Source organism: Nicotiana tabacum, chromosome 1 (genome assembly GCF_000715075.1).
Source record: "Nicotiana tabacum cultivar K326 chromosome 1, ASM71507v2, whole genome shotgun sequence".
Lineage (NCBI taxonomy): Eukaryota > Viridiplantae > Streptophyta > Magnoliopsida > Solanales > Solanaceae > Nicotiana > Nicotiana tabacum.
In genome coordinates, this window is record NC_134080.1 from 34987053 (window position 1) to 35013868 (window position 26816).

Consider the following 26816-nt stretch of genomic DNA (forward strand, 5'->3'; position numbering starts at 1 on the left):
TCACATCTAGCCGTCTCATCTCCATACTTTGTAACTAATGCATGTTGTACTATATCCGGGTTCCCCTCCTATATAAAGGGAACCCACACTACTTTGTAAAGGGCTGATGTTGCTCCATCTATTTCTCCACAAGATCAATAATATCTCTCTCTCTTCTCTCTAACTTATTCGTCCTTACTAGCTCGAGACTACTCTTAGCGTTATTGCTTTCATATTTGTTCTTCATTTATTGCTTGGTATTGGCCGTAAAGAGCCTTGTTTGATCATACCTTAACTGTTATCCCATTCCCGACTACCCCCGATAGCTAGAGCTCGAGCCAGATATCGACCTCGAAGTCCTTCATCGACCAGTCCGAGGCTCGGGCTGCAAGCTTCTCGGCTTGATTAGTGCCCTGCTTTAGCCCGTATTTCTTCGTTAAACCTCATACCCTTAGCATCTACTGCTCTAACAACTAGCATAAAAATAGGCACGTATTTTTAGAGTCCTATTTACAAATTTAATTGTTGTTACCATTTTCACGGTAAATAGTTTGGCGCCCCCCGTGGGGCTAAAAATAATAGTGATTATTTTCTTGTTGGTTTCATTACACAAATGCAAGTTATCTTTCATGCTTTTTCTTGTCCAAGATCTCTTGATTTCAGGTCGAAATGTCTGGCTCGGCAAACGGGGTTAAGAAAGGCTACCTCGAAAATCACGGAGAAAATGGTATGGATGTTCCAGTCGTTGGCACGTCACCGCAGAATCCTGATAACGCACCTGGACCGATTCCAGCGGATGCGGTTTCGCAAGACGCGCAGAGGGCCGACGAATCCTCGCGCACCGACGAAAGCATACAACATGGCGACCAACAGGAAGCCCAAAAGACTCCAGCTCGGGAAGCATAGGAAGTTAGTCTTCATGTTATTTTTGAAATGTTGCAAGCACAACAGTTGGTCATTGCTCAGTTACAATGCCATCCGAAGACTCCCAGCACAGCAGCGCCGGAAGCACCCCCCCCCCCGAGCAAGTACCTGAGGGATCAAGCAATAACGGATCGGTAGCCGACCTTGCCATAGCAAAGATGCTTGGGGATCTCTCTGAAAGGATTGAATCAGGTTCGTGAAAATTCGTGCAACGGCTGTTCCCCGAGGAAGCGGCCCCAGAACCCATTTCAAAGAAGTCCAGAACGCTAGAACTCCCTAAGTACAACGGGACCTCAGATCCCAACGAACACATCACCGCCTATACGTGCGCGAGAAAAGGCAATGATGCAAAAGATGATGAGATCAAGCCCGTCTTGTTGAAGAGGTTCGGGAAACACTCTCAAAATGAACCATCATAACCTAGCGCCCGACCCCATAAACTCGCCTACCATACCGACAGGCTCCTCCATAAAGACATACGCCGATGCCATCGAAGCAACGATGAGGGAGCCGGACACATCCAGGGCCGAACAAAGGGGGAATGAAATACCACGGGAATTCGCACCTCATTCCTTGATGGAACGAACGAGATTGCCCCCGATCTCGAATAACTGGGCAATACAGGCCTTCACTCAAAGCCTAAACAAACCAGGCCCGACGATTTCGAGGCAGTTCAAATGAAACTTGATCAGGTACCCAGCCAAGACCTGGTCGGATGCCCGTACTCGGCATCAGTCGCATATCAGGGTCGTGGATGACCATCCGGGAGCCTCCTCGGGCTCAGCTTACCCAAACAGGCTCCTGGCAAAGAAACCAATGCCAAACAGAGGGAGGTACCACCTGTGCGCCGCAGACAGGAGGAACGCCCCGAGATGCAATCTACCTCGCAACGATCGGAGAATGGCCCGAGGACAATATCCTCGAGGAATAATTAACAAAGCCAAATTCAACGAGGTCGCATGGCCGACATGGGCGCCTTGCCCATCAGAGTACAATTTTCACATCGCTGTACCAAACATCGTGTTCGCCGTAGGCGAAACCAGGGACGTCCAATGGCTCGGACCAATTCGGTCGAATTCCTCTCAAAGGGATCACAACCTGGTGCGGGAACTACATACCAAGTGCGGCCACGGGGCCGGAGATAGCCACCAACTCCGAAGGAAAAACGCCAAGCCGCTCAACAAAAATCACCGCCGAGAACTGACGAACGATCGAATTCAAGTTCAGTCCCAGTATGGCAGGCGGCCAGGAGGAACAAAGCAAACGGGCCGCAGCGCATTGCCACGACAATGGAGGATCGACGACCCTTTCCAAGAACTTGTAAAAGGGAGAGCAAAATTTCTCGTCACCGGAGAAAGGAAGATCTGGGGATATACCCTCAAGGACGCCCATACATTCAACAAAGAGGATATCGAGGCCTCGTCTCGACCTCACAATGACATACTGGTAACCTTCTTCCTCACTAAATCCGTTTTAAATAAAACATGTGCACATGAGTGAAGGTAGCTCAATCAGCACTGTCGGGCTAAGGATGATGGGGCGGCTCAGACCGTCGGGGTCAAAACACAACCACCTCTTGAATTTTTGACAAATTCCGAATGGCGATCGCTATGACAATGAGAAAGACCATTCTCTCAGTACAACATAATTGGCCCAGACCGGAACGTCGAGTCCCGTATCATCAAGGGAGGCACAAGGCACAGATGCCTTATTCAGACGACCGCGGGCACATCGCCCGAATACAGGGTTGCCCCCACTTCACCAAAAGGATGAAATTCCATGCAAGGTACAGAATTAAAATTGTCGGCAGGAAGCAATATGTGACAAGGGGAAATTCTGCATCACATAACGCATCGCTGGCACCAATATATCCACTCTTGAAAGAGTCAAAGGGTAAGTAAACCACATCTTCGGCTAAGCCCGATTAAGCACAACGGAGGGCCGTGCTAGAGTCCATGCCCCGAAACAGCAAGAACATACCAAACCCCCGAACGTCGCCTACACATCCCGCGGTAAAGAAAAACTACCTCCCCCCTTTGTTATTTTTCACTAACCTATATGCAGACACCTGGCCAGGGCGTTCGGAAGTTCTAACTCTACCCAGAGACCCCAAGGCCTTAACGGAACTTACCGCGCTCTTTCCCCTCGACCAGACTTTCGCCCCAAAGAGGGTCTCGCCAGCATGGTTCTTAGTGGAGCAACGTACCCCCTAAGGAGGATCCGACAAGATCACATGCCTTCTTATGTAATCAAATGATGAAGGACCCCCCCCCCCCTTTCGAAGGCGTCGTCTACTTGGAAGGGTCGGGGAACGGTAGACTGAGTTTCAGTAGGGAATCGTGTACCATACCAAACGGTCCAAGGAGTCGCGCCCGTGCGGGCCGAGCTCACAATAATGAAACGATATGTATTTATGCCAAACAATGAAAAAATATCTTTCAGCATCTCATACAAGGGGAAATTTCAGCATACTCTCGCAGGGATCCCTCCACCAAATGCGTCCTGAAATACTCGGAGACTTAGCATCAACTATTTGGCACCCGCACGACCCCAGGGTCGGAACTCCGGGCTCATAAAGCCCCAACAAGGTAACTCTGAGCTCACAAATAACGGCCTTCGAGCCTAAGCAAACTCGATGACTCGGAGACTGTACCAATCGACATACACTGGAAAACCCGAGGTCGTAAGACCCTGAGCGGACAGACTCGGTATAACCAGAACTATTCTACATAGCAACAAAAATTGTAAGATCTTAATAGGTATGACAAACTGTAAGACCTTAACAGGCATGACAAACTGTAAGACCTCAACATGCATGAAAATTTTGTAAAACCTTACTACAGGCATAAAACTCAATCCTGAAGTTTAGGTTATACGTCGCATTTGTAAGAATCCCAAAAGGGCATACCCTCAGTGTAGACGCCTAAACTATCACTCGGGATCAAAAATGGCTTCGGCCAAACACATATGACTACGATCAAAACGGCTGCTCTAGCCAAATTAACGCAACTCGAGGACGCCCGACTATCGCTAACAAAATCGCAGGCCATTACTTCGAATATACTTCGAAAAGAACCGGTTAAAACAGGCTTCCCTCAACATGCAAACGAGCTTCGACCATGTCAGCTCCAAATCACAAGGCTTCGAGCTACTCAACCTATGAGCTAAGAACCTTCCTAGGTGCTCGAACATCAACACTAACAGCTTGAAATCGAGGTTCTTCCCGAACCGATGATGGGTCAGGCAAAATCATTTCAAAAGACCTTAACGAGAAGAAAACAAAGGCTACAAAATGGCCATGGGCAAAAATGTAAGAGCCATTATCACCAGCCAAATGAGCCTCTGGGCCGCACACTAAAAGGTCTCAATAACCAAACAGCCTAAGAGCCACTATTGGCAACTTGAAAATTGAAAACTTGAGGATTAAAATGAGCTCGAGTCGCAACCCGATTCGGAGACCGGATCCAAAATAGTTAACTTCAAATGCCTAAGGGCATAGCATAAGTGCCATTGTCGCCAGCCAAACAAGCCTCCAGGCCACACTTAAAAGGTCGCTTCGACCCAGAGCGCGAGGGCCATCGTCATCCGCCCATGTAGGAACGAAAAAACTTGAGGGTCAAAAATAGGTGAAACACAAATTCCCAAGGGCAAGGGACAAGAACAATCATCAATCCGCCCATGCAGGCACAAGAGATTGAAGGTCAGGTAAGCTCTAGTCAAGGCCTGACTCGGAGACTAGGCCTAAAATAGCTGGGCAAAGCACAAAGGCCCTAATACCTACTCGCATAAAAAATCGCACTTAAGAGCCTCTAGGCCTGCCTAATTAGATCCGAACCCACGGGGCTCCCGCCAAACACCGAAACTAGCTCGTCTGGTCGAAAACAATGCATAAAGAGATACAAAAGAGATAAAGCTTCAAGTTTTCTCTTATTTATATACGCAAAAGGCACGTTCTCCATCTATAACCATGCTCTAAAAATATCAAATACAAAGTGGAAAAACGGCGAAATCTACTCTCCGCTCCAAAAGGCTATAGTCTGCCAGCCCTAGATTCACTCTCCGTGGCGTCAACAAGAAGTGACCGATCATCGCGCTCGTCCGCCCTTGCTCGAGCCAACTCCTTCGAGAGAACAAAGCCCCTAGCGCCGATCTCCTCAAGTACCTCTTTTCGGGATCTTCAACGAACATATTCCTCAATACTCTTCTCACGATCGAGGGCCTGCTTCAATTTGGCTTGGACATTAGCAACGTTCTTCACATGAATCGCCATCTCCTGATCAGCCTTGGTTCGACTTAATGTTGCTTTAGCTCGAGCATCGATTATCTCAGCCCTTCGAGAGATAGGACTCAAACTTCCCAATCATATCCGCCTGAACGGTAGCATTGTCACGAGCCAAGCGGAGTTGGGCCTCGAAGGCAGGAACCCTGGCCAAGGCACCCATCTCCTCTAAAGCTTGAGCCTGCACCTGAGCCCTCAGTTCATCGCAAACATTCCTGACTCGGTCGGCTTCGTCCTTAAGGTACTCCAAAGCTTCTGTCTGTTTTTGTAGTTAAGATAGGCAAAAGTATTAACCTTAAGGGTCAAAAAGAGCGAAGTGCGTACTACGAAAGGTTACCTACTCCGTCAAATAGCTCTCGTAATTCGAGCTCTGATACACCTCGTATTGCCAGTGCATCAACTCAACCTCCTTCTCCTCGCTGAGGAGCCTAAGGGACTCACCCTCATTCGGAAAGCTCTGGCCCCATGACGGAGCAGCTCAGACCTGAGCCTATCAAAGGCCTGCAGAAGAAGAACTCGATAAAGAAAAAGGACGCAAAATACAAAAGGACTGCACCGAAACTCACCATGAAGTGAAGTTGGCAGACTTCCTCGAAGGCGGAGCACACTCCTGTTGGTCCTGCCCCTTCGGCCCCGAAAGAGACAACCTCGGGCAAAGCATATTCACTCGAAGGAACCATCGTTCTAGAATCAGATGCTCCGGGAACAGCAGGCTCGGGCGATGTCCTCTCATCAAAGACACGGGCCCGTTGAGCCCCATTAAAAGCTCCATCACATTGCGGGTGCGAATCCCATTTACCGCTATCGTCCCTCGGCTCTGAGGCCGATGACTCCTTCCCCTCTCCGGAGGGGCACAATCTCGCCTCAAGGAACCGCCCGATACATACAACGGCAAAGCCGATACAAAAGAAAGAGGAAAATGTCATCTCAAATATATGAAGACCAAGGCAGGAGTAGTGTACGCGCATACCCTGGTATTTCACTTCCCATCTGTCACGGGACACAGCTCGCCACCTACGTTTATCGCAAGTCGAATAGATCGCCAACTTCCGGACCCAGCCAGGCAGACCGAGAACTTCGCCCGACATCCATGAAGTTGCTGCAATCAAAAAGGAAGGAGACACAATTACTCAACTGGTTTTTACTATAAGCAAATCTAAGGAAGCACGAGACACCCCGCTCACGTGCATAATTCCATCCCTCAAGAAATGACATGAGCTCCACGGGGATAATATCAGTCGTCCGGACCCGGAAAAATCGTCTGACCCACTCTTGATCCCCATCTTCTTTATCATCGACAACGAAGGGAGTAGACGAACGACACCACAATATTAATAGGCCTCGGTGATGAAAGGGCCGGTACAACCTGACGAGGTAGTTGAGCGTGAATTCAAGCCCAGCCTTCTCCGCAAAGAACCTTATCATCAGCACCACTTGCCAAAACGATGGATGTATCTGCGCCAAAGTAACCCGATACTTCAAGAAGAAATCAAGCACGACCCTATCAAGGGGGCCAAATGCGAAAGGATATATGTATACGTTCAAGAATCCATCAGCAGAGTCCGTAATACTCTCATCCAGGGAAAGCACCTGCAGTGTTATCCCCTCTCTCCATCCGCAGTATCTCCTCACCATCTCCAGATGTTCCTCTCTTATCAAAGACGCAGTCTTCAGAGTGAACTCCCGGGGATCCTGAACGCTGGGAGTGGAACTCTCCCCTCCATGCCGGGCCGGCCCCGAAGTAGCTACCATAGCTATAGTAGAATTGACAGACTAAAGCAAGGACGTGCGCTAACGCCTTTTGCGCCTGAAGAGACGAAGGACCCGATGCCAAGGCGGAGGGATAGTTATCCGAAATAATGTGATCTCCCAAAGAAGCAAAAGACACCCCATATATATGTGGAAACAACAACTATTCGCCTATCCAGAGTAAAGTCCCGGGAGGCCAATAGCCTCGGTACAGATCCCGGGGTGGTACTCGACCCCAGAGGCATCCATCGACAAAAAGTTAGGCCTCAATGAGTCAAATGTATCATCTCCAGTCTCGAGGTAGTGCCCGACCTCGAGGATCTCTGCCAAAAAAGAAGTCAAGCTTCGGTAAGCCTTCAACGCCATCATAGAATTCGAGGCAGTACCCGATCTCATGGTTTTTCTTTCTAAAAAGAAGAGTAAGCATGCAAAAGCTCCGATCATGAAGGCTCTAAGAGGGCTCGAGGCATCGCCTAAGCATAGGCAACCCCTCAACGGAAGTCTATCAACTACCTTTAAAAGGCTATCTGCATCAGGTTCAAAGCAGACCCCTAGGTACCCGAAGCTGACCTTTACTCAGGATACCACTCTCGAAAGCTCCAAAACTCAGCGTACTATCTCCATGCAACTCGGAGGGCCCGATAGCCCGAGCCTATCAAATCAATTCAGGCTTGGTCCGAGGTACGGCGATGGGCTCGGAAAAGAGCATGTCAATCAATAGAGGATCAGATAGAACGCTCGCATTCGAGTTAGATATCAGTGGTCAACAACAAAGGAAAACATTCAAAGGCCTCGAAGGGCACAAGAGCATACAATAATAAGGCAAGAATCGAAAACAGAAATCAAGGAAGTATCTTCATATTCATAAATATCCATGTACAAGAGCCCTCGAGGGGTCTTTACATACAATTACAAAAGCCTATAGAGGATCTCTACACAGAAACGGAGGAATGGAAGGATGTACATGTGATGAAACCTGAGAACTCGGTCTATCCTCGAAGGTCCATCTCTGGTATCAGCATCCTCGAGCGCCGCCCCCTCGAAGCTCGCATCCTCGGGGGCGATTCCTTCGACCGCCATCTCCTCTAGGTTTCCAGCTCGATCCCGCGGAGGGTCCCCGCCAAGGGAAAAGATGAAGAAGAGGAAAAGGAGGGGATGTAGAGGAGGCAAATAAAGGAGACATGGCCCGCCAAAGCCAAAGGTTGAAGATTCGACAGACCCCAGCCTCGATGGCCGGTAGTGCCATTTTATCCCTTGGGAAAGGAAAAATCCAAGGGATGAAGTTCCACACCAGGCCTAGGTCGGCGAGTGAGCAGCGGTGCATAGTCCAAATGACTATCTACAAAAAGGGAGAACCGATTCCCCGTCTATCACCATCTCGGGCCAACGACAACAGCAACAACAGACGTAACAACCACCACAACAGCGACGGAACAACACGGTCATGCTCGGCAAAGGGAAGCTCCGGCGAGAGGCCGCAACATAGCCTACGGGAGTTCTGCCGAACGGCCTTAAGGCCATGAGCCCCAAACATAATGTTCAAGGATAGAGGAAGATGATAAGAAGAATGGGAAAATGAGCTGACAAAGGTACTTGGATAGAAAAAACAACGCCAAATCACCCCCATTTATAGGGGGTAACGACACGGTCATCGAGGCATTGGAAGATTGACTGATTGACGCAATTACTGCGTACTTGAAGAACCGAATCGACGGCGGAGCATTCATCTTGGAGAACGGGAATCGATAGTGCATTGAATGATGTCGAATACACAAGTCCATGGGATACCCCGATTGCCGAAAAAGCTCGTGCCACAGGTTGCATCATTGGTATGACATCACCGTAAGAAGCTCGTGGAGTCAGGTGTCAGGATCATCTCCCATCGCTTCGTTCTGGGAAACGCGAAGACTATCTGTATGCGGAAAAATCATAGGACTTAATTTCTCGCTGTCAAGCCACTTCAGAAGAATACCTCGAGGCCCCAAGGACGTGGAGCCGCGACCGAGTCCCCTCCCTCGGGACTCATCGAGGCCCGACTCAAAGAAGATGAAGGTCGAGGCTAGAGCAGAAGGGGAAGTTCCCAAGGCACACAGCTAAGTCTGATAGGGCCGGCCTATCCAGGGCCTATGCCGAAGCATCACGTCTAGCCGTCCCATCTCCATACTTTGTAACTAACGCATGTTGCACTATATCCAGGTTCCTCTCCTATATAAAGGGAACCCACACTACTTTGTAAAGGGATGATGTTGCTCCATTTATTTCTCCACAAGATCAATAATATCTCTCTCTTTTCTCTCTAACTTATTCGTCCTTACTAGCTCGAGGCTACTCTTAGCGTTATTGCTTTCATACTTATTCTTCATTTATTGCTTGGTATTGGCCGTAAAGAGCCTTGTTTGATCATACCTTAACTGTTATCCCATTCCCGACTAACTTTGATAGCTAGAGCTCGAGCCAGATATCGACCTCGAAGTCCTTCATCGACCAGTCCGAGGCTCGGGCTGCAAGCTTCTTGGCTTGATTACTGCCCTGCTTTAGCCCGTACTTCTTCGTTAAACCTCATACTCTTAGCATCTATTGCTCTAACAACTAGCATAAAAATAGATCACGTATTTTTAGAGTCTCATTTACAAATTTAATTGTTGTTACCATTTTCACGGTAAATACTTAACATCGTTGAAACGAGTCTTACCCTCATACCTCATAGTGTTGCACCTTCTAGTTATTGTCATTTTGCTTTTGAAAGATTATACATTTTTATATGTCTTTAAATATTTATGTTTCTCCAAAACATAATAAAGATTAACGAAAGTAATTTTTCTAATTTTAATGATATATGTTGTGGTTAAAAAAGTAAATATTTCATTAAAATGTGTACCAACAAAATTAAATAAAAATGGAAAATTTACACAAACATCCCAAATAAGTTTTAGTTTACCAACCTCTAGCCATTAGTCATAGACTTAACCAAAAACTAGCCAAGTGCATATAAAAATTGAAAAACCAAATAAACAAGGTTCTTTCTCTCAAAGAATCACATGCAAAAATCACCTTCCATATTTTTAAGCGTGTTTAGCAACATTAGATGCAAGATAGAAAGGAAATTTTATGGATGAGATAGCAAATAAAGTGATGAATTACAAAAAAAATATATATACAATATTCCAAAAATCTTAGCAAAAAAGGAACTTCTTTAATGAATGTAGTTGAAATTCATTGAAAACATATAGATAAGTCAATATATAGTTTTTATTGAAGATTGGAGGTGATTTGGACTGGTTTTGTATCAAAATTCGTAATTAAATCGAGTTTAAAAAATTCTTCTGCGACACATGTATCAAACATGTAGCACGCATGTATCTCACACACAGGTGTACATGGATATACATGTGATACACAATTGATACAAATATGATACACATATGATACATAGTGTGATACACATATCATTTATTTTCATGTTTAGTTTTTACTTCGAATTTTCAATTCAAACCACCTCAAAATTTCACCAAATCATCGAAAAACTGAGATTCAAGCTCCATAAGATGTGTCCAATCTATTCTAATAACACTCACTAAAAAGAAAGCAAAAAATTGACCTTTGTTTGCAGCAAATAGGTAATTGGATAATATTAGTAATATTTGGCTAATATTAGTAATATTTTATAAATTGACTAATTTTTATAATGAGCTACTTATAAATAGACATAGCTGGTAGTTTCCCAATAAAAATACAAATAGACTGGACCTTTAACTATGGGCTGGTCCATTTAGGAAGTTGGTTGGGCCTAGAAATTCAAAGGTTCTGGTAATTAAAAGCTTACGTCACTCCCTCTAATTCAAATATTTCCGCCCTTTTTGATGTACTAAAAATCTAAAATACACTAGTACTGAACTAGTACTGCTACTACTTTTTATCAAAAGAAGAAATGGAGACGAAATCGCCATGTCCGCCGTACACGGTGACCGTTCGCCGGAACCCTCCCCGGAGAGCAAGACCGACACCATCCTCCGCTGTTCCTACTACGCTTCCCCGATCGCCGCCGCGAAACATCTCTTCATTCCCCATTGAGGATATTCTATCAATAGAAGTCCCTGAAAAACAACTTCTTACAGAGCATCCATCATCATCAGAGAATCTCAAGGTATATCTGAGAGTCCGACCGTTAATTTCTCAACGAGAAACAGCGAAAATAGAAAAAACGGCTGCTGAAATGAAGAAAACAACTAAAAATGCTTGGCCTAAAAACCCTAAGTCCACCAATGCGTTGCCGAAGAAGCTCAAAAAGAGCAATGAAGTCTGTGTGACAGTGAATGATGCACATTCCGTTACCCTATTGCCTCCGCAGAGCTTACAAGACGCCAAACGTATTAAATCAGAAGTTTATGAAGGTTTTTCACATGTCTTCTCGTCACAAGCTTCTCAGGTTATTTTTGCTTATATCTTTAGAATAAAAAAATTTCATTTTCTTTGTATTCTTACTACTCCGTCCGTCCCAATTTATGTGATATTGTTTGACTACACGGAAAGAAAAAAAGCTGTTGAAACTTGTGGTCTAAAAACAAGCTATAGACATTTCATACTTGTGTGACTATAAATCATCTCATCTTGTGTGACTATAAATCATCTCATTAAGGGTAAAATGAAAAATTTAAAGTTGAATTATTTTTAATATTGTAATGTATTCTTTTTGGGACAAACTCAAAAGGAAAGAGTATCACATAATTTGGGATGGAAGTATTAAATCGACACATTTGTGAAAGGAATTATTAGTATTAAGTTGAAATGTATCGAGGATTCACTAGTTTCGGATTTAGAAGCAGCAGCAGTAGTAGTTGCTGTTGTTGATTGATATTGGCATTTTTGTTGCAGAGGGAAGTGTACGAAGATATAGTGAGTCCTTTAGTTGAGGATTTTTTGAAGGGTAAGAGTGGAATGTTAGCTGCATTGGGACCAAGTGGTTCTGGGAAGACTCATACCATCTTTGGCTGTGGAAGGGACCCTGGTATGGTGCCTCTTGCTCTTCGTCGAATTTTATCACAGGAAGAAGGAGAGAAGAAGAAGTCACGAAGGTGCTTTAATTTCTACTGTTTATTGTACTTATAATGTTTGGCTGGATATATTTGTTATTGCAGTTTCCTGGTTCATGAGATTTTGAACTGTCTTAAAACAGTCATTGCATTCTTAACTATGGATAAACAGTTGCAGTTCTATGTAAGTCCTTCAAATGCTGCATTGAATAAACTCTTTTCTTCATGATTTATCACGTGCAGGATATTTTATTTGTCCATGTTTGAGATCTCTTCTGAGAAAGGAAAATCTGAAAAGATATTTGATTTATCACAAGATGGGGCTGATTTATGCATCCAACAATCATCTATTAAAGGCGTGCGAGAGGTTGTCCTTTGAATTGCTGTATAGCTTCTCTTTTTTTTTTTTTTTTTCAATCTATAACTTGTGTGGTTCAAAGAGATCAAATAATAAGTGTCCACTCTGGTACTTCTGAATAGGCCGTACTTTATGATGCGCAGCAAGCTGAATCGTTAATCGCATGTGGACTTTTAAAACGTGCGACAGCTATGACGAATTCAAACAGTCAATCTAGGTGAGTTGGATATAAATGCTTATGTAGGTCTATGGCTGTTCTTTTGCTTTATGCTGTGGTTTGAAATGATTGAGAAACCTTTGCTAGTGTCTCTCCCTAAATATATCCAGTGTTAGTTGTTTTGGCTTCTTCAAACGCTGGATTTCTTGCTTAAGTGATTTTTTTAATACCAAACTGTAATAGTACTTCTTCTACTACTCAGACTTGAAATGATTGATGGACCATTCACGAGATCTCTATGTTTTTTCTTCTCTGTATTGGCAAGTATGGATCTTTGAAATAATCTCTAGTTTACGGACATAAAGGATATGTTAAGTTTACATAGTCATGTTGCAATTGTAGTTATTATGATGGCAGTTTTAATACCCTTGCAGTCGTTCACAGTGCATCATAAATATCCGCTGTGAATATAAGAGGGCAGATGGAAAAGTTGGTGATAACTCAAACAGTGCTGTGCTGACTATAGTTGACCTTGCTGGAGCTGAGAGGGAAAAGAAAACTGGAAATCAGGTAACAAATTGTCTGTGGTCACTGAAATCATACCATTATGTAGAAGATATTTTGTTGAATTCTAAAAGATCCATTTCCATTAGTATCTTTGATTTTATTGTCTAGACTGTCTAGGTTAGATCTTGATCTTCAGACGCAAGAAGAAGATTGTGACTCTTTCTTAGACCTTAAGTGTTATGTTGCAAATTTGGTGGTTAATGTATTTCTCTGGCTTGCGGCATCTCACTAAAAATATTACTCATGTTTAGGGGGTTAGATTGCTCGAAAGTAATTTTATCAACAACACTTCGATGGTGTTTGGCCTGTGCTTAAAGGTATGTAGCATCAGTCTGGTTTTATGACTTCCGTTTCATTAATGTCGAGGTATGACACTCTTTCTTTGGTCCTAATCTACTGATAGTTCTGTGCAGTCATTACTGGAGCATCAGAAGAACCCCAGAAAACCTATGCAGAAACACTTTCAAAACTCTCTGGTAATGTTTTCCTTAGTTATCCTTCTCTGGCACTTTTCCAGGAAATTTTATTAGTCTATAGTCACTGCTCGTTACCTTTATATTTACTTCTACTTGTTGAAAATAAATCTTTTTTTGCTTCTATGCCAATGTTACCTTACAGAGTTCCTATTAAAACACAGATGATGGTGTAATTAATGTTTCACAGAGTAGAGCTATCAGAATAAATATACTAATATCTTTGGCAAGTATCTTCAGACAAATTTACATTAATAAATAGCTTGAACAAAAATGCGATTGTACTGCTAGATTTGGTTTATTGATATCACTGCACAGTTAACTAGGGACCAACATTACAGGTAAATATGTTCTGTACTGCTCTTTTTTTCTTTTTTTCCCGTTTGAGTCTTTAAGCCCTAAGCCAATGTTGAGGCTGTTTATGAAATGATTTTGTTCGTTGAAGGTGAAATTGCATACTCAGCTCTCGATAGATTTTTTTTTTTTGTCAGTTAGAAAATCCTTCATTTCCTTAGTAATTTTTCGCGTTCTTCTTTTGCATAGTTGACCAGATACTTACGAGATTATTTGGAAGGGAAGAAGCGGATGGCACTGGTATGCATTTACTTCTGCAGAAATCAATTTAGATATTTAAAACTGTCATTAACTGCTTAAAATATTGGCAGTCCATCAAACTTTTCTGCTCCACAAAAACTGTAGGTTTCTTAACATTGTATCCTTTGTGGCTTTCTATGTCCCTGCTGCAGCTTCTAACTGTAAGACCTGGGGAAGAAGACTACCTTGATACTTCTTTTCTGCTAAGGCAGGCTTCACCATATACAAAAATCAAGTATGACTGCCGTTGTAACAATTGGTTTAGCAATGACCTTTTCTGTAACAAAAATGACCATCTGAATGAAGAACTTGTTGATGTAGGTTTGACATTGTTGAAGAACATGGGATTTTAAAGCACAATAAGAGGCCTGTGCAAACAACGCCTAGCACGGGGAAGCTTAAAAGAATGAAGTTGAGTCGAATTGAAAATTGTGAGGTATATCTTATTTGGACCATTTTTATTTTACATCCTGCACCATAGGCTTTCTGCTTTAATATATGATTCACCAGATGAGATAGTTGTCTAACACAATATTTTCTCCATTTAAGTTGGTGGTGAAAGCTTATTTCTTACTCCCCGACCAAACTTGTATGTTTTAATAGTTTAGGCTTTGACATGCAGATGCATCTCATCCTGTTAATGAAATTATATCCTTTTCCCTTTTAATATCGAGATGAGTAGTGCCTCTATTTACAATCCAATGGCTCTGCTCCTCCACATGGAAGTTGCTTACTGAATTACCGGTTTCAGTTAGTCTCTCAAGATTATCCTTTAACTTTCAACCCAGAAAGAAAAACCAGTCTGGTCCTTTTATGCTTTAAAGTGACTCTTGTAAGATGACATTTATTGACGATGTCTTGGGTCTCAACTTTAAAGAATCAAACAAGCAAAACATTCATACTGGTTGGGAAACAAAAATTTTGTTCTGCTCCCAGGGAATTGGTCTAGTGGCAGGAGCACAACACTGATGTGTGGGTCAGCCGGTTAGGTTCATATCACGGGTTTGAACCCTGCCACGGATAAAAGCCTAGTATTTAAGAGGAGAAGGATAGAAAGCAGACCCATTAATCCACCAGGTTTCAAACCGTAAGCCACTGGCCCTAGGGATTTCTCGATTATGAAAAGATAAGAAACAAAATTTTGTTCGAGTCCTCTTTCATTAGGATGATGTGCATATATTTCCTTAGTCAATTTGCTTTCAAAATTTTGAAAGTCTATTTCTTTCGTTCATTCACCTATTATGGTTAAATATAAAACATTATTAAAAATAGGAGCACTACAATCACAACTCGGGAGTTGTACTGAACTAAATATATTGTTAATTACAGACTTAGAAACAAAATTAAATAAAATGTAATCATTATAGAAGAAGACAAACTTTATTTTTTGAGAATGGCTCGTCATGGAAGAAGACAGACTTGTCAATACCATTAACTACATGTGACTCAAACATAGTTATATATATGTGTATGATGTACTGGGCTATGCTGCTGTTCTGTACCCAAAGTCAGTAATTATGGTTGGGAATCCTTCAGAAGATGTGCCAAATTATCATGAACTGCTAATAATTATTCAAGCAACAGCTTTTAGGCAGCTATTTCTTCTGGTCGTTTTGGTGTAGACAGCGGCGGATGCAGCTTTCGGGTCGCGGGTTCATCTGAACCCAGTACTTTTCATGCACTGTATAAATTTATGTGTAAAAATACAATGAAATTGCAATAAATAGTAGATGTAGACCCATAACTTTTAAATTATAATGGGTTCAATACAAAAAATCTTAAATGTTGAACCCATATAGCTAAAGTCATGGATCCGCCTCTGGGCGTAGATTTTCCTTACCCAACAACTCTCAGCCTTCACAAGATTCATAGCTATTATTTATTCATGTCAACTGTAATTTTCTTGCAGATCAATCAAAGAAGCGATGAATGTCCTAAACTTCCGAATGAAGGTATTCAAGTTCTTTTCTTCTGTCTCTTTCATTCTTTCTTCCATTTTTTTCTGTAGATTGGACCATAAAATCTGTCCAATAGAGGATCGTGTTTAAAGTTAATTGCTTCTGTTGGATAGAAGCTGCTGTGGAAGGAGTGAATGACAGCTTGGCAGACGTTCTTGTTCAGTCTGAGGAGATCATCACTATTGAAGCAAATGAGAGGAATATTCTCAGAGTTGATCACGTGGAATTGGAAAGAAAAGAGAGAAATCATCAGATTCTGCAAAATTTTGGAAAGGCTTTGTGGAAAGTCTTGAAAGAATACAAGAGAAAACTTGAGGTATAGTGTGCTGACAATATATTCTTTGCATAACATTGCTACTATTGGATTTTAATATACTTAAGCATCCATTATTAGGCTTTACCATTTAGGAACTACGTTTGGTAATACTGAGTAGTTGTGTTCATGTAAAGGTGGCTGAAAATGAAATTTGCACCCTCAGAGATTGCTTAAGTAATGAGAAAACTAGATCCACTGAACTAGAGAATCAACTGAGGGATTGGCAAAGTAACTGCTGCTGCAGGAAAGGAGTTTCAAGTGAGGAATCCTCCAGAGAAGAGGATGAATTCAGAGGAAAAGGTTCATTAGATTGTGAGGCGCGTCAATCCACTGATCAGAATGAGGTACATGAGCAAGAGTCATTTTGGAGATGTATTTTTGGTATTGTCTATTACTTGCGTTTTTCTTGTCCACCTTTTTTAGGTTGGTTCTTCTCTTCCATTTCATGATGAGATCTTGAAGTAGACAGAGAGTGGTTTTTCTTAACTATATACTTTTTGCTTAAAGTTTTCTTAACTAATGTCCTCAAGGGTTCATTCTTGGGCTCTACCATTTAGGAACTATAATTGTTTATACTAAATAGTAGCTTTTACGTAACAGGTGGATGAAAATGAAACCTGCACTCCTAGACACTGCATGATCATCGAGAAAACAAGATGGGCTGAACTAGAGAATGAACTGATGGATTGGCAAAGTAACTGCTGCTGCAGGAAGGGGGTTTCAAGTGAGGTTTCCTTCAGAGAAGTGGATGAACTCAGAAGAAAAAGTTCTTTAGATCTTGAGGATCATCAATCTATTGGCTGCAACGAGGTAAATAAGCAAGGATCATCTTGGAGAATATATTTTTGAATTCTTTAATACCTATCTCTTTCTTGTTTTCCACCATACATCTAATCTGGTTCTTTCTCTTCCATTTCATGACGAGATTAGAAGTAGATTGAGAGTGGTTTTCTTCCATCCATTTGATAATTGGTAGTTACATGAGAAACTACTTTCTCCTTTTGTGTGTGTGTGTGTGTGGGGGGGGGGGGGGTCATGGTGGTTGTTGGCTTGTACAGAGTAATAAAATGGAAGATTGAATTGTTTAGCTGTTTGAAATTTGAATTACTTTTTTTCTGGTGCCCTAATGAAGCTGTGTAATTTGTCTTCACATCTTTGTGGAAAAAGTAAGGTAGAAAAGCTGCTTGAGACTGAAAGCATTTTTTCCATATACACTGTCAAAAAGAATTACTCTATTTCGTGTTTCTTACTTTTTTCCTTTTACAACTTTCATCTCTTTCAACTTGAAATCTGGTATTCTCTTTCTTTTTGTTGGAAGAAGGCTGCTTATTTTGTGGTTATAATTATCTTTTTAGGTGACATCTGAAGCTTATTCTTGTCATTTGGAAGGATCTGCGCATGCGAGAAATGATGAGCGGCTTGACTCCACTGTAAGACATTCTTTTCCTTTCTTCTGGTCTTTTCTTTCTGAGAACACTTTTGGCCTCCTAAAGATATTTGTTCTTCTAAATAATTAGTTAATTAATTTTCATTGTTTAATGAAATTATGGATATGTAAACCCTGGAATGACATTCTTTATATGATATAACTGTGAGGATAATTTGTTATAGATTGCACAGCAGCTCGAAAGTTCTATTGAAGATGCTACTGGTGTTGAAGATCTGATGAAACCAAATGAAATGAAAGCAGAGATTACACAGTTGAATGGCATAGCAACTGCTGTATTAAGCGGGTCACACTCTTGCACTAATCAGGAGTACGAGCAAGAAGAAGAAAGTTCTGGTAGTAGTAGAATTCTGAATCCTATTCATTTTCAAAAGTACTTCTATAAAAATCTTTCTGACATACTACTCTTTTTCATCTGTACCATATCTCTTAAGGATCTTCTCTTTGTTGCACCCTTTTGATGTTTGACTCAAGTGCACTAATTACCAATCTTCGTTTTGCCTGTGGAGATTCTGTAGTCCGCACTTCCAAAGCGACTTTCATAAACAGAGACGAGAACAACCTGTTGGAAGAGGACCGCACGCTTTTTGATTCAGTACTTCCAGAATGTACAGTCAACTCTTCTGAGTCATCTCTCCTCGTTGAAAATAACAGCTCTTTTCCAGTGGTGGAGGACCAAACACAAAATGAAGAGGACAAGGTCATCTCAGTTATATTATTAGTACACCACACCTTTATTCTAAATTTCTATTTCGAAAGTAATTCACATTTTGTATCCTTTATGCTAATTATCACTGATGCTTATGTTTAGCCTAAAATGCATTAGTTCTAACAATGCAATGTTCTCGAGCTATTATTCATGTTCCTCAAGAATAGCAGTACATTAAAATTAATGTTCTTGGATAGATATCTTTGCTGTGTAACAGCGACTAATTTGACCTGTTATAGACTGCTAAGACGCTCAAAAGTTCTTGTGAAGATGCTACTGGTGTTGAAGATCTGAAGATTCCAGATGGAATGAAAGCAGAGAGTGCAGATTTGAATGGCAAAGCAAATGCTTTGTTAAGTGGGTCACCCTCTTGCCCTGATCAGGAGTACGAGCGAGAAGAGAATTTTTTTGGTAATAGTGAAATTCTGAATCTCCTATTCCTATTCAACAGTAATTGTATAAAAATCTTTCTGATACTACTCTCTGTGATCTCTACCATATCTCTTAACATTCTTCTGCTTCTCACATCCTCTTTGATGTTTGACTCAAGTGCACTAATTACCAATCTCTGTTTCATGTGCGGAGATTCTGTAGTAAGCACTTCCCAAGCCACTTCCATAAACAGAGACGAGACCAGCCTGCTGGAAGAGGACCACACGCTTTTTGATTCCGTACTTCCTGAATATACAGTCAACTCTTCTGAGTCATCTCTCTTCATTGAAAATAACCGCTCTTTTCCAGTGGTGGAGGACCAAACACAAAACAAAGAGGATAAGGTCAGTTCAGTTATGTTATTAGTCACACACCTTTATTCTAAATTTCTATTCCACAAGTAATTCACATTTTGTATCCTTTATGCTAATTATCACTCATGCTTATGTTTAATCTGAAATGCTTTAGTTCTAACAATGCAATCTGTTATAGACTGCTCAGCAGCTCGAAAGTTCTATTGGAGATGCTACTGGTGTTGAAGATCTGATGAAACCAAATGAAATGAAAGCAGAGATTACACGTTTGAATGGCAAAGCAACTGCTGTATTAAGTGGGTCACGCTCTTGTACTGATCAGGAGGACGGGCAAGAAATGGAAAGCTCTGGTAATAGTAAAGTTCTGAATCCTATTGGTGTTGAAGATCTAAATCCTACCGGCGTTCAAGATCTGATGAAACCAAATGAAATGAAAGCAGAGATTACACGTTTGAATGGCAAAGCAACTGCTATATTAAGTGGGTCACGCTCTTGTACTGATCAGAAGGACGGGCAAGAAATGGAAAGTTCTGGTAATAGTAAAGTTCTGAATCCTATTCATCTTCAATAGTACTTGTAAAAAAATCTTTTTGATACTACCTCTCCTCTCTTTGATCTGTACCATATCTATTACTCCCTCCGCCCCATTTTATATGGCTATGTTTGACTGGGAAAGTTGTTTAAAAAGACTTTTGAAACTTTTAGTTTAAAAAATGTCCTAGAAATTTGTATGGCTATAAAATCACGTGTTATAGGTAAAGTGGGAAGTTTAAAGTTAATTTGTTTCCAAATATAAAAATATTTCATTCTGTTTGGGACAAAGGGTTGTTCAAGTGATAAGCATCTCCACCTCCAACCTTAAGGTTGCGGGTTCGAGTCACCAAGAGAGCAAAGTGGGAAGCTCCTAGCGAGGGGTAAAAAAGATATCATTCCGTTTGCGATAGATTAAAAAGGAAAGTGTGTCACGTAAAAATGGGACAGCATGAGTAACATTCTTCTGTTTGTCACATCCTCTTTGATGTTTGACTCGAGTGCACTAATTGCCAATCTCTGTTTCATGTGTGGAGATTTTGTAGTCTGCACTTCCCAAGCAACTTTCATAAACGAAGATGAGGCCAGCCCGTTCGAAGAGGATCATGCGCTTTTTGATTCAGTACTTCCAGAATGTACAGTCAACTCTTCTGAGTCATCTGTCGTCGTTGAATATAACAACTCTTTTGCAGTGGTGGAGAACCAAACACAAAGTGAAGAGGACAAGGTCAGTTCAGTTATATTATTTGTCAAACCACACCTTTATTCTAAATTTCTATTTCACAAGTAATTCACATGTTGTATCCTTTATGGTAGTTATCACTCCTGCTTATGTTTAATATTAAAATGCATTAGTTCTAACAGTGCATGTTCTCAAGCTAGTATTTATGTTATTCAAGAATAACAGTAAATTAAAATTAATGTTGTTGGTTTGATGTCTTTGCTGTGTAACAGCGACTAATTTGCCTCCCCTTACCAGTATATGCATGGAAGATATTTTCGAGATTTTTCTTCTGCTCCATTTATCAGAAAGGTGTAATAATTTTGCTGTTATTTTTTTATCCTCATCAAGTTATTTTACATTGCTTAATGGATTAGTTATTTAAATGGAACTTGCAGCTTATTTGATTTTTGCCACCCTTCATTTCTATCTTGTTACTATTACTCAAATTTTAAACTATATAAGACAATAGAACAGATTACCAGCATCCTACCAAAGTGCATGTTAAATCAATGATGTTGCTATTAGTGTTTAAGCATGGCCTCGTTGGTTGCAGTATTTGTTGTGAAATTTCATAAAATGTAGCTTTATCTTTTCCACGTTCTACAACCAATATTTTTCCTAAAATTTGACATCTTAAAAGTCCCTTCGCTATGAATTCGAAATATGGAAAGAAAGTCTACTATTCTTTAGTTGTTAGAACTCTCTTGAGCCTCTAAGCTTTGTACGGACTATTGATTCTTGCATCCCTTTTCTTTCCATAATATATTTACTGGTTGGCAGTTACGAATACCTTGAGAATCCAGTATCACCAGAATTGCAATTTGTTAGTGTTAAAGAAATTGAACTTGAACCTAACTCAACCCCAAAAACTAGCTCAAGTGGTGAGGATTGCCCACGCCATTAAAAGAGACCAGCCATTCCTTATAGTGCCAATGTGGGACACTTCAACACCCCCTCTCATGCACGGGGCTAGACATCTGGAGCGTGGACAATTCGATATGAGGACTCAACATTGGGAAACGAGAATTAGGATGGGTCCTGCTCTGATACCATGTTAAAAAATGGACATTGGGCCTAACTCAACCTCAAAAACTAACTCAAGAGGTGAGGATTGTCCAACCATATAAAGAGTCCGCCCGTCCCTTATAAAGCCGATGTGTGACTCTTCAACAGTTAGTGTAGAGAGATGTGAGTACTGCTAATAATTACTTAAGGAAAGAAGAAGTGCTTCACGCCAAGCTACAACTGTCTTTCCTTAAGGCTAAATTCCACGTCAAATGGCTTTAGTGCTAGTAGATTTTGCAAAAATGCATTACGATGTAAAAAACCCAAAAGTGACAAAGGAGTTGGAACTTTTAGCATTTGACGAGAAGATCAAAGTGTCTACCCTGCAAAAGAAATTCGTTAGATCATTGGTTTCAGTATAAAAAATCTGTAAGAACTGCGGAGTACGATGATCGTTGCATTAGTTTTTTGATAAAATCCAGGTAGAACCACACCCCATAAGCTAACTATTGAGTTGAGAGAGTTCATGACTATATAAACCCCACATCAGCATATTACAATACCGATGTGGGACTCAAGTCTCATACATTGCAATGGAACATAACAAATCACCATGTTCCACATTCATCGTCCTCGACGGTTAGATATGTGCTAGACATTTTTAGTCTTGAGCGGCAATACCAGTGTCACCATCGATGACATGATGGACACGGAGGATGGTGGGTGGCTCTGATATAATTGATACAACCTAGGGAGAACCTAAACCTGTTAATCGGGCCGGGCAGACCCGTTTTCAACCCGATTCAACCCGGCACTGTAGCATATAGGGCGGGCTGGTAGGGGGACCGGGTTTTGGACGAACACGTTCAGCTTAACGGGGCACCTAACCCGTCATCCGTTAACGGGTTGTTAACGGCAGCCCGTTAGCAGCTCGGTTACCGTTGGAATTTTTTTTAAAAAAATTAATTGGACCGTTCCCAACGGTCAAATTGAGAAATGACCATTGGGGAACGGCTAGATTTTGCAAAAATGGCCATTTCGGCCACCCCATTAAAAATATAGCCCTCCCACCCCTAATAATTGAAAAATTACATTTTTAACCTTTTAAAATCTATAAATAGCCCCCCTTCTTCTTCATTTTTTCTCACAATTCACTCTCTTACTACTCTAATTCTCTCTCAAGTCTCTCTTGATATTATAGTTCTTAAATTCTCAAATTCTCAATTATTTATTATTTCAAGTTCATCAATTATTTAGTTTAGCCATTACAAAATTATTATTATCAAATATCAAGTATTCAAGTGAAGTGTGGTATTAAGTATTCAAGTATAAAGTATCAACTATCAAGTTTCGGTCTATCAATTGAATTAGTGCGGCATCCGGAATCCCGATACACTCGTTCCATCTCTTTCTCTTATTTGGCGTACACTTATTTTATTATTTAGAATTATTAATTTAATTTCTTATTTTAATTTACATAATGGATTTATTTAGAGCGGCCAAAAAAGCGTGCACTAGTAGAGGTGGTAGTAAGAAAACTTCCAAAAGAACAAGAGGTGGTGTTGGTTCTTCTAGTAGCTTTACACATATTTCTGAAAGTTCACCTGAAAATTTAAATGTAGATTATGAGCGAATGCAAGAAAATTTTGGTATAGATGATGATTTGGATGATATGTTAGATGATATTCAATCACCCGATAATCTTGAAACACCACCACCTACACCTGGTAATGCTAGTCAAACTCAAAATGTTAAGGGTGCTTCAGAGATTGGATAAGATCAGAACGGCGAAATCAAGGGCGTGACGAGATAGACGAAGAGGCGGACCAAGAAATTGGAGATATAATGGTTTATGGTTCCGATTCAACCAATGCCGGAAACCAAGAACCTCATGTTGACATGGAAGAACTTACAAAAATGATGCAAAGCATGTGATGTACTATTTCTTATTTTTTATAATTATTGTAAACTTTTAATTTGCAAGTTCAAAAATAAAAAAATCAAAAAAGAACTTGCAAATTAATTTGAAGTATTAAAAATATAAAATGAAAGCCTTCGGAGTTTGTTCCTTACATATTGCCTATTGGTCTTATTAAATAATTTTTTGTAGCCACTTACTTTATAATTTTAATTTTATAATTTTAAAATACACATTTCAAATTTAAAACTTTAAACTTTAAACTTCAAAGTTTAATTCTAAGCCTTAAAAGTTTGCAAACACTTAAGTATCAATAATATTGAATAAGAAAATAAAATTTAATTTAAAAAAATTACAGTAGCCCGGACCGCCCGAACCCGAACGGGCAAAACCTGAAATTTTCCAACCCGCCAGCAGCCCGTTTTCCCAGCCCGCCCGCTAACCGAACATGCAGGGGGTTTTCCCGTTCAGCCCGTCCCAGCCCGCCTGATAAACACCTATAGGAGAACCACACCCTTCAAAGCTAGTTATTAAGGTGGAGAGCCCAAAGCTATATAAAACCCACATCATCACATTACAATACCGATGTGGAATTCAAATCCTCATACCTTGCAATTGACCATAATTTTTTTCTATCATTATTTTTCTGTTCAATAACTGGCTTTTAATAAACCAAGAAATCGTGTCTGTTTGCAATAGATATGTCCTTAAATTCAGACACCATGTTTGCTCATAATTTCGGTTATTATTAACTACATTAGTTTTGTCTGAATCTAAAAATATATATTTCAATATTAAATTAAACAGTATGAAAACATGGTAGCTTAGTTTAAGATAAGCCTTCTGAATATATTTGAGAATAAGATAGTTTATTCTAAAGAAAACCGTCTTACTGTAGAACAAATATATAGATAAGTACTTATTGCAACTCGTCTTCCTTAGAGAAGCCTATACATTAATTCTATGATTTCTTGAGGAAGCAAGGGCCAGCTTTACAAAGTGGCCTAAAATACTGTCAGTGTCACCTGTTTCATCTGAACTGTTTTGAAGTTTATATCTTCAGAGCTCTTCCGAAATAATATAGGTATTTTCTTATATGATTCAGAAACCATTGGGTCCATCGACAATGTTAATGCCCGAGGAAGTTGTACATGCTCTAGGATGCCATGATAACAACACACCTGAAGCAGTTACCAAACATGGTTCCTGCACTAAACTTCAGAATGCAGATAGGCCAAAAAGGTATGTCACGTGCTTAGTTTGCTTACATCAGCTCCTAATAGTATTGTCTGCTGCTTATTCATCTTCATTCAATAATTTATCCAGGAGACTTCTACCAGTTTCGTCTATCTTATTAAAAGATATAGGCAATATAGACTTCAAGGACGAGAATGAGAAACCAAAGGTGAATTCCTGGTGCTTATCATTTTCGGTTTTTGTTGCAGCCACTGTTGTCATTGCTTTCCTTTTCCTTTTATTAACCATTATCTGTATCCAATTTTAAATAATTCAACTTAGTGTCTCCATGTTTGGTAGGATGCATAAATTTTCATGATGGAATTCCTTTCCCCCGGTTTGAGATGCAATATTTCTACTTCAAGCTCTTTTGTTGTACAAACACATTTGACTTAAACAACTTATTGCAGGGAGTCAAGGCAGAAAAGAAAGGAGCTTCTCGTAAGAACAGAACTCAGGGCAGCACTTCGCTTATTCGTTTGCTCAAGGATAATCTTGGTATCTAGTTCATTATGGACTGCATTCAAGGTTTCCTCTGCAATAAACGACACTGTTCTAGGGTGTAAATTTGATATTGTATATAAGGTCATTCAAATCCTTTTGATGACTCTCAGTTGCTTTTTGTGCCTCACAAACATCATCTTTGAGTAAGCTGGCTAGACTTTTTCCTTTTGGGAAGAGGCCTAACTCCTCAAAATGCTACTCTGATTATTTTGAAAGCTTGTGAGCTTCTCCGAGGATTGTATCTAACGAATTTGAAAAGAACAAGACCAAGCATGGTAATGTAAATAGCCTTTGCTTCTTCTAAGTCCACGTGATTTTAAATCTGTTTTTTTGTCCCAGAATTATTTTATATTCAAGTATTTACGGATAACAAGGTTCATATATGTTCTACGTGGACAATATATTACTTTGGGATAACATTTTCTGCATTATTTCTAGTGTTTGTTTGGTGATATTTTGTTATTAAAGGTTGACAAAAATGTCACTGTTGTCTAAAGCAAGACTAGAAGTCATAACAGATGGATGGGTTTCTTCCATTTTAAATACATTTTTTCTAGAAGTAGAATGCAAAGAATGTTGTGGTATGCTCGCTCTGTTTCAATGTAAATGACTATTTGACTGAGCCCCCGATGGGGGGGAATGAAAAAACTTTTAGAATTTGTAATCCTAAACATTTTATTTATGTGTCTGTAAAGCATTCCATAAAGATATACCGTAAAGCTTAATATTTAGTTGTTTCAAAAATTTGAAGAGGTCATTCTTGTTGCAAGTTGGAACTAATAATAAGGAAAGAGTGCTACATTAAAGAGAGCAGAAAGCTTAGCTAGTCAAGGAACTATAAGAAGCATCAGCTTTACTGGTTTATATATTGGTATACATAACTATCAAACAAGTACATTCAAGCTCTCTCTAACAGATTGTCATAATGTTCTGAGGATTACATTTGTTCATCTTCCAAATTGATTATAGACAGAATATGTGAAACATTTATTGAAGAAAAATATGTCAAGGACCAATCACTATTCACGAGCAAGAGTTGGGCCTTCAAGAACAACGAAGATTTCTGAAATTTTTTGGTCATGTGCAAAAACAATTGTTTAAGATAAAGAAGTTTAGATAACGAATAGGCGCGTCTAATTCACACGCAGAGCGATCCCTAGCCCACGGCCCTACCTAGGTCTTAATTTGCTGTGAGACCGATTTGGCCCTAGGTAAAGTGGAACACGGTGCATCAGTCTCACACGAGTCATGCCTCAGCCTTGCCTGCCGCATCTCGATTCACCCTAACTGTCTTTGACCAACTTCCACAACAACCTCCGCTATGATTATTATTATGGAAAAAATAACCGGTCCCAACGAAAAACAACTTCCACAACAGCCTTCCAATTATTTTATTATGGGAAAGAATATCGGTCGCAACGATCGAGTTAGCTCTATGGACTAACCGCGCGAGGAAACAAACAAGATAATAGTAATACTAAATATGTCTCATTGATATATAAGTGCCGCAACGAATATACGACAACAAAAGACTAGTCTATATGATTAAGATTTACAATAAAAGGTTAATTTTATTAAGATGCTATCATCCACATTTATTATTAATTGCCAC

At 40.5% G+C, this 26816-nt stretch overlaps 1 protein-coding gene across 14 annotated transcripts; it reads left to right on the forward strand.

Annotated features, from left to right (window-relative positions):
- Window positions 1–10805: 10805 nt before the first annotated feature.
- Window positions 10806–25527, forward strand: LOC107769072 (uncharacterized). 14 transcript variants are annotated; one of them, XR_012707722.1, is made up of 25 exons: window positions 10806–11357; window positions 11804–12003; window positions 12205–12328; window positions 12442–12536; window positions 12911–13046; window positions 13295–13360; window positions 13457–13519; window positions 14060–14110; window positions 14263–14345; window positions 14432–14546; window positions 16020–16062; window positions 16182–16384; window positions 16519–16728; window positions 16985–17194; window positions 17740–17814; window positions 17996–18170; window positions 18350–18531; window positions 18780–18951; window positions 19135–19316; window positions 19465–19819; window positions 20363–20544; window positions 20772–20850; window positions 24570–24706; window positions 24791–24869; window positions 25111–25527. XR_012707722.1 is itself a non-coding variant. In XM_016588253.2 (25 exons), exons 1-25 carry the CDS (start codon window positions 10860–10862, stop codon window positions 25204–25206), a joined length of 3669 nt encoding a protein of 1222 aa, XP_016443739.1. In that variant the 5' UTR covers window positions 10807–10859; the 3' UTR covers window positions 25207–25527. The 14 variants fall into 14 exon arrangements, 12 of the variants coding, with proteins under 12 accessions (XP_016443739.1, XP_075105886.1, XP_016443731.1 ...); XM_016588253.2 differs by lacking the exon at window positions 20772–20850 and having other exon boundaries at window positions 10807–11357; window positions 18341–18531; window positions 19126–19316; ... (1 more) ...; window positions 19727–19819; window positions 20354–20544; XM_075249785.1 differs by lacking the exon at window positions 20772–20850 and having other exon boundaries at window positions 10808–11357; window positions 18341–18531; window positions 19126–19316; window positions 19465–19636; window positions 19727–19819.
- Window positions 25528–26816: the final 1289 nt, after the last annotated feature.